The sequence below is a fragment of the Hemiscyllium ocellatum genome, chromosome 1 (genome assembly GCF_020745735.1).
Source record: "Hemiscyllium ocellatum isolate sHemOce1 chromosome 1, sHemOce1.pat.X.cur, whole genome shotgun sequence".
NCBI lineage: Eukaryota > Metazoa > Chordata > Chondrichthyes > Orectolobiformes > Hemiscylliidae > Hemiscyllium > Hemiscyllium ocellatum.
This window is the reverse complement of record NC_083401.1, coordinates 129,705,680-129,713,897: the sequence shown is the minus strand read 5'-3', so window position 1 is coordinate 129,713,897 and position 8,218 is coordinate 129,705,680. Positions and strand designations below refer to the sequence as shown.

At 41.7% G+C, this 8,218-nt stretch overlaps 1 protein-coding gene across 1 annotated transcript in view; it reads left to right on the top strand.

Annotated features, from left to right (window-relative positions):
* Positions 1–1,604: 1,604 nt before the first annotated feature.
* The window catches only part of zgc:158260 (uncharacterized protein LOC571389 homolog), a 47,254-nt gene continuing 40,640 nt past the window's right edge, over positions 1,605–8,218 (top strand). The window contains exons 1-3 of the mRNA XM_060831946.1: positions 1,605–1,846; positions 2,301–2,679; positions 7,910–8,043. Coding sequence (XP_060687929.1) covers positions 1,761–1,846; positions 2,301–2,679; positions 7,910–8,043 — 599 coding nt within the window. The 5' untranslated portion in view covers positions 1,605–1,760. The remainder of the gene's footprint in view (positions 1,847–2,300; positions 2,680–7,909; positions 8,044–8,218) is intronic.

The following is an 8,218-nucleotide window of genomic DNA, read 5'->3' as shown; positions in this document are numbered from 1 at the left end:
TGGTCAAGAAAGTGGCTCAGAATGAAGCATCATCAGATAAGAATCTGTGGTCCTGCTCTCCGGCAAAGCACGAATGGAATGGAAATCTTAAACAGCTAACCGGTGTCTATGACAGTACTTGTTCTTTTTCTTTTGTATCTTTTATAACAAAATTAGAATAGATCACCTTTCGTGTATCACGAGAACAGATCAGAACCCTGCAGTACATTTGGACATATAAAACTTTTAATTACAGTATGTGATTTTAAGGTAGACTGATGCAGTTAAGAAGTAATCTGTGGATGTAAATTCACTCACCATCTGATAGAGTCCTGTGTTGGCCAAGGAATGTCACAGCTGTACAATGTCAGGGAAACTTCAAACAGAAAGACTAAAAACGAAGAGCTAACAAGAGGCTGATCACCTATACCTCTCTCAGCAGGAGGCCATATCTGTAGATTGTGTATAACTCTTCTAGGGATTAAAAAAGGGTTAAAAACAAACTGCACCACTGGTCTCAGTGTTTGGTGGCCTAACGTCCTAGATATGGAGTAGTGCACTATGGAAGGCAAAGCTTTCAGAATAGCCACGAAACACTCCTCCACTGAAGGTAAATCAAGGGAAAGTATTCTCTCACTCTGAATGCAGCCAGTCAGATGCTGTCAAAAGGAACTGGAGAAGGGAATTACAATCAACTTGCAAAGTGAGGAATCTTAAGATCCACTGTTCAATTTCCCGTGTCAACATTATTAGTGACATCCACTGTAATGGCCTCAATGTTTGCCCATCGGCTATTTACGAATGATTCAGAAACCAATCTGTTTTATTTTAACTTGTATCCATTTTTGACTCATTTCACAATTCTAACCTGTGTGTATGTGTGCAGTGTTAATATTTTTCTTGCACGAGTAAATAATGAACTCACTCTTCTGTTTCGTCAAGAAAGCCTGATTAATTCAGCTCCTTTTGAGACATAATTTTATTTGGTCTGAGAGAAAGGTACTCACAAGGGAAGGGTTCCTTTTTTTTTCAAAATAATCTTGCTGTGTCCATTCAATGAGCTGTTTGCCTGAAGTAGGAAGCCAGTTGATTTCTCCCTGCTTGGGAGCTTAAGTTGGGGTAACCCATCTAGAATGGAAGACTTTAATTACACCGAGAGACTAGATAAACTGCAGTTATTCTCCACAGAGCAAAAAAAGATGAGGGAAAATATGAGTCAGGTGTTCAAACTATGGAGTTCTGACTGGGTTAAATAGTTTCCACCAGGCAGTGAAATGTTCAAACTCTGGCATTCTGACTGGGTTAAGTGGTTTCCAGTTGCACATCTATTTAGGGCAAATTAATCTGGGGAGATAAGAAAACGTTTTTATGCATGAAATTGATAGAATAGAATGCATTGCCTAAAATGATGGAAGAATTAGAGTCGATAGTAATTTTCAAATTGCACTTTAAAACATGATTGCAAAAGGAGAGTAGTGCTTGGCTATCAAGAGCATTAGAATGGGCGGGGGGTGTGATTGAGTATCTCTTTCAAAGACCCAGAGCGTCCTCTTGTGTTGTCTGACGATGTGATACTTGTCTGTTTCCTGACATAGAACTGGCCTTCCGGTGTTGACTGCTGCTACAAATGGGTCTCCTAGCAACTATATTGTTTACAATCGATGCCAGGATGGGGGGGACGTCAGGCCCGGCCAGTGCGAACGCTGCTTTAGTAATGTGTCCGCAGTGAAGAGTGTCATTTGGGAAAAGCAGCACAGCCCCCCACCCCCTGTCCCCCTGCGATGGCCCACAAGTACGACACGCTTCTTGCGGGGAAATCTGAGTTCAGCAAAACACGCTCGGACAAGCCGCCACTTCCCCAACCCTGGTAAGCGGGTTCTCTCCACGGGACGCCCCTGACCGCGGTATGCTGAGGCAGCAGTGGCCAACTTGTTTTTTGACATGACAAGCATAATGCAAACCTAGCCAACAGGGATTCAGTTCCTGCGCATTTGAAGGAGGAAGGTTAAATGGTGCTGTACCATTTACAATCTGGGAGCTGGCTTTTGGTTGCATTTCCCCGCATTAACTAGCAAGGAGCATCTTTACCGTCTGCACAGAGTTAATAGACAGGGTGTTAGACAGGATGGGGAAAATGATGATTTTGCAGACAAGGGAATTTTCCCAGAGGGTAGCCGCTGCTGGAGGGGACATCGTATTGATTGTGGAGTAAAATCTAGCCTGTAAATTCAGGGTTGTGTATTTTTTTGAGGAAGAGACACAGTATAGTGAGGCACAACACCAGGTAATGAATGAAACTGAAAACTTACTTCAAATTGTAGGTACAAGGAGAGGTTAAAGACGAAGTACCTCAAAAAGAATCCTACCGCGTTGTCTGATGCTTTGAATGGACACCGATGGCGTTTCTTGAAAAGTGGGCTGGATGATTTCCGCGATGGCTATCCACCTCAGACACCGGAAGACTTAGCCATGGTATACAGTGTGAAGGGCGCTGGTCTTCATCCCTTTCTCGTGAACGTCACCGAAACGTTCAAACCTGCTCAGCGTGTGTCAAACAGGCTTACTAAATCACAGATATGTTTTTCCAAGTCTCTGCCATTACAACAGACTCGGAGGGAGCAACTGGAAGAGATTGAATATGGCTTGAGTCAGCATCCATTAGCTCTTTATCCACACCTGGAAGAAGGAATACCTCCAAAGGTAGGAAATAACTCAGACAAAAAGCTGACAATCTTATTTTAATATTTAAATGACTTGCTTTTTGGATCTCTCCTATTTTTGTTTGAGTGGGAAAGGCTTAATGTCTTCCACTTTTGACTTTTGGTTCAAATAGCAGTCAGGGTTCATCAAAGTTCAATTTGAACTTTTAATAAGTAAGACTCTGTCTATTCTGGCTGCTTTAAAATTGAATCCTAGTATAGGTGGAGCAGGACCTTGGTGGGGAATTTCCATGTTTTTGTTATGTCTGTTAGGCTACTTTTGACTGGAAGGGTAGAATTAAAATCACCCCATAAAATTATTTAAAAATTGCACAGAGCAAAGCACATTCATCTGATACAAACAAAAGTTATACTTTTCTATTTGGATCAACTCACGGATTTATCTACTTATTCTCTGTACTACTCAGAACCCTACCATTAATTGCAAAAGTCCTACCCACGTTTGTTTTGCCAAAATGCAGTTTCTTGTATTTATCAAAATTCATCTCCATCTGCCACTCAGCCCATTGACCAAATTGACCAACACCCCTTTGTAATCTTAGATAACTGTCTTCATTGTCCACTATATCATAAATTTTGGTGTCATCTGCAAACTTATTAATCATGCCTTCTAAATTCTTATCCATATCAATGATCCTTGTGGAACACCGCTGGTCACAGGCCTTCAGTCCAAAAAATCCAGCTTTCTCCCCAAAGACCACCCTCTGTTTCCTACTGTCAAGCCAACTTGTATCCAATTGGCCAGCTCACCCTGAATCCCGTGTGATCTGACTCTCCTAATTAGTCTAGCAAGCAGAACGTTGTCAAAGGCTTTACTAAAGTCGATGTAAACAATATCTACTGTTCCACCCACATCAGTCTTTTGGTCAAAAAACTCAACCAAGTTTGTGAGAGATACAGTTTCCCATGCAAAAAAAAATGCTGACTATCGCTCATCAATCCTTGCCTCTCCAAATGCATATAAATCTTATGTCTCAGAATCCCCTCCAACAACCTATCCATCACTGATGTCAGACTGACCAGACCACAGTTCCCAGGCTTCTCCTTCCAGCCTCTCTTAAATAAAGGCACAACATTAGCCAGCCTCCGGTCCTCTGGCACCTCAGCCATGGCTGCAGATGATACAAACATATCTACTAGAGATTTCTTCCCCAGCTTCCCATAACATCCTGGGTTACATTTGATCAGGTCATGGCGATTTATCCACCGTTTTGTTTTTTAAACCCTCCAACACCTCCTCTTCTGTAACCTGAACTGTTTTCAAGATATCTTAGCCTCCAATTCTTTCCCCACAGTAAAAATTGATCTGAAATATATACATTTATTATCTCTTCGATGGTCTACACATAGACATCCTCGTTGAACTTCAAGAGACCATAATCTCTCCTTAGTTGCTGTTAATACCCTTTTAGAATCTCTTTGGATTATCCTTAACCTTATCTGCCAAGGCTATCTCATATCCCCCTTTTGCCACCCTGATTTCCCTCTTAAGAATGGCCCTACATCTCTTATACTCTTAAAGAGATTCACTCGATTCCAATTGCCTATACCAAATATATGACTCCTCCTTACTCTTGACCAGAGCCTCAATATCTTTATTCAGCCATTGTCCCTGACTTTTACCAGCCTTACCTTTCACTCTAACAGGAACATAATGTCTCTGAACTCTCATTAGCTCAATTTTGAAAGTCTCCCACTTTTCAGTCATCCTTTACCTGTGTAAAGTCTACTCCAATCAGCTCTTGAAAGTTTTTGTCCCATACTGTCAAAATTTGCCTTACTCTAATTAAGAACTTTAACTTTTATAACAGGCCTATCCTTTACCATAACTATTTAAAAACTAATAGAATTATGATCACAGGTCCCAATGTGCTCTCCTATTAACACTTACATTTTAGTTGTGTCAAGTTTTGTTCCTTCTCTCATAGGTACATCCACAGATTTATAAAGAAACTTTTCTTGAACACTTTTAACAAGACTTCACCATCCAAGCCCTTAACACTATGGCAATCCCAGTCTATGTTTGGAAAGTTAAAACCCCTCTATTGCAACCCTATTATTCTTACATATATCTGAGATTTCTCTACATATTTGCTCCTCAATTTCCATCTGATGTTTGGGGGGCCTACAGTACCATGCCCTTCTTATCTCTAAGTTCCACCCATTTAGGTTCACTGGACAATCCCTCAGAAATATCCTCTCTGAGTACAGCAATAATGCTCTTTTTTAAATTCAAAATTTAACTCACTTGTCTTTCTATTCTCACCACAACTTTGGATTCCTTCCACACCCTCTCTGTAGTTTAAAGGCTCCCAAATAGCTCCCAAATCTCCTGCCAGGACGTTGGTTCCCTCCAGTCCAGCTGAAATCTGTCTCCTATAAAAAAGTTTTTTCTGCCAGAGAAAAGATCCCAATAATCCAAAAATCTGAATACCTGCCCGCTGCATCATTTCCTCAGTCATTGATTTATCTGCCCTATCTTCTTATTCCTACTCTCACAAGCACATGGCGCTGTGAATAATCCAGAGACTGCTACCTTTTAAGGTCCTGCTTTTTAGCTAACTTCCTATACTCACACTGCAGAGCCTCAACCCTCTCTCTAACCATGTCATTCTCACCAATGTGTACAGCAACTTTCAGCTTATCAATCTTCCCTTTGACAATATGCATACAATCACTTTGATATGTCCTTGATTTCAGCACCACGGTGGCAACATACCATCCAGAATTCTTGTTCACAGCCCCTGACAGGAAAGTCTCTGCGAACAATTAGTCTTTTGAACTTTGACAAACCCTACTTAACAAAAGATTCATCCTGGTGCCCAAGATCTGGCTGCCACTTCAGTTTTCCTTTGAGTGATCCCCTTCAACAGTACCCAAAACGGTAGAGGAATAACCACAGGAGAATCTTGATCTACCTTCCTACCTGACAGTCACCCATCTCTCTGACTGAACTGTGGTGTGACCACCTCTTTAGAACTATTAACCGTCACACTCTGTATCTCCTGTTGTTCTTGCTTCATGTAACTCCTGTGCAGTGTCACATTCCTCACTCTGTCTAAGAACCTTATATTCTGTATGTCTGTTTTTACTATGATCTGCCTGTATTGCTAGCAGACAAAGCTTTTCAGTGTACGTGCGTACGTGTGATGACAATAAATCAAATCAAATCCTGTACGCCCATCAGGGATTCTAACTGCCTCTCCAGCTGATCCAAACAGTCTGATATGAGACAGATCCAATCACACCTCTTGCAGACATAGTCTCTCAGAACAGTCAACTGTTCCCTAATCTCCCAGTCCAACAGGAGGAGCATACCACTCCATTGACTGGGAGATTAGAGAACAGTCGACTGTCCTGAGAGACTATGTCTGCAGGAGGTGTGTTTGGATCCATCCCATATCAGACCGTTTGGATTGGCTGGAGACTGTGCCTTAAAACATTTGCTCATGTACATTAGCCTAAAACGACTCACACTTCTCTCGAATCCAGTGTTTGCACACTGATTACCCTACTGTCACATTGTGCTGGGAGAACTTCAAACCTATATTTGATATTATAAGGCTTGATATCATAGAAAGAAGCTCTAACCACAACCATCTTTTAAAAAAAAGAACTACCCTTCCTTTACCCACAGTTTTTAATTTTAAGCACGCAAAAGAGAAAATTAAAATCGTATAATCCAGCATTTAGCTTAATCTCCCAGAAACCTAAAACAGCTTCCTCCTCAAATCGTTTACCAGTCAGCTCTCAAATCTCCGGCTCTGAGTAAAAGGTCTGTGGATCCCACCAACCCTTAGACTCAGCCTTAGAAAAATAACATACCCAGGAACCTGCTTCCCTTCGCTATTTAGACCACTAATATCCAACTCTCAACAAACAGGTTGAAAAGGTTGATCTCCCAGTCCAAGGAGTGGCACAGTGGTTAGCACTGCTGCCTCACAGCGCCAGGGACCCGGGTTCAATTCCCACCTCAGGCAACTGTCTATGTGGAGTTTGCACATTCTCCTCATGTCTGCGTGGGTTTCCTCCCACAGTCCAAAAATGTGCAGGTTAGGTGAATTGGCCATGCTAAATTGCCTGTAGTGTTAGGTGTAGGGAAGTGGGTCTAGATGGGTTGCTCTTCGGAGGTGTTGGTGTGGACTTGTTGGGCCGAAGGGCCTGTTTCCACACTGTAAGTAATCTAATGTAATCTTATGAGTTTTGTGCAAATAAAAAACAGAATCTCTTTCTGGAGGCGTTGTCACCTTTACAAACATGTGGACAGGTCCCTCCCACAAACTCTATCTTTCCAATCTCTCCCTCTTCACTTTAGTCCTCTTTTAAACTATTAAAGCTCCAATTATAATTTTAAATATCCCAACACAGGTGGCATGGTGGCTCAGTGGTTAGCACTGCTGCCTCACAGCACCAGGGACCCAGGTTTAATTCCCACCTTGGGCAACTGTCTGTGTGGAGTTTGCACATTCTCCCCATGTCTGCGCGGGTTTCCTCTGGGTGCTCTGGTTTCCTCCCACAGTCCAAAGATGTGCAGGTCAGGTGGATTGGCCATGCTAAGTTGCCCATAGTGTTAGGTGCATCATTCAGAGGGAAATGGGACTGGGCGGGTTACTCTTTGGAGGGTCGATGTGGACTTGTTGGGCCGAAGGGCCTGTTTCCACCCTGTAGGGAATCTAATCTTATTAAATCTGACATTTTCTGCTTCTGTGCTAGAAATCTAGAGACCTTGAATTCAGGAGCAGCTGCATTATCCACATTACTCTGCTTCCACCATTTTTTAAATGTTCGGAATATATAAGAAGTTGCCCTTCTCACAGAGTGTCTGCCCTCTCACTGGGATGCTAATATAGTCCCACATTTCAACATGTTAACAGACTAATTGAGTATTGACACTCTTCGGCTTCTGTAGATAAATTCTAAATGTGTAAGAGAGAGCCACCAACAGGTATCCACCAACTCTCTTCAGTTTAGAGATTCATTCAAAAAGTGCATTAGTGCCAATAGAGTACTTACTTGGTACTGCACTGGAATCTCAGCCTCGGCTAAACACAAATACTGATGTCAAGTTTGAACCTACAGCTTTCCAATCCGAGACAGCATTATCACCTGAGAGCCAATCTTCTGTCCATTGATTACCTATGAATAGCCACAAAAAAATTTATAGTTGTGCACTTGTCCCCAAAAGAATAACAAACATATTTTCAATCCAGCTCTTTGAGGTAATTGTAGGTCTCCTGGATCCAGAGATGCTATTGACTGAGGATCTTTGTGTAGAAGTACCTGAGGAAATGAAGCAGACAGTTATAAAACCAAAAAAGACTCAACACAAAAAATGTTTAGAAAAGTAAGTATGCTGTTCTGTACTTAATGTGTATTTCAATTAAGAACATTTTTCACTCGAAAGACTGAATTAAAACTCAGTGTTCAGCTTATTCGATACATGAAACCTGTCCTCTCTACAGATGCTAACTAATCCAATTTGCAATGCAAACTTTTTTTCAAAGTCTTGATGAAGCATC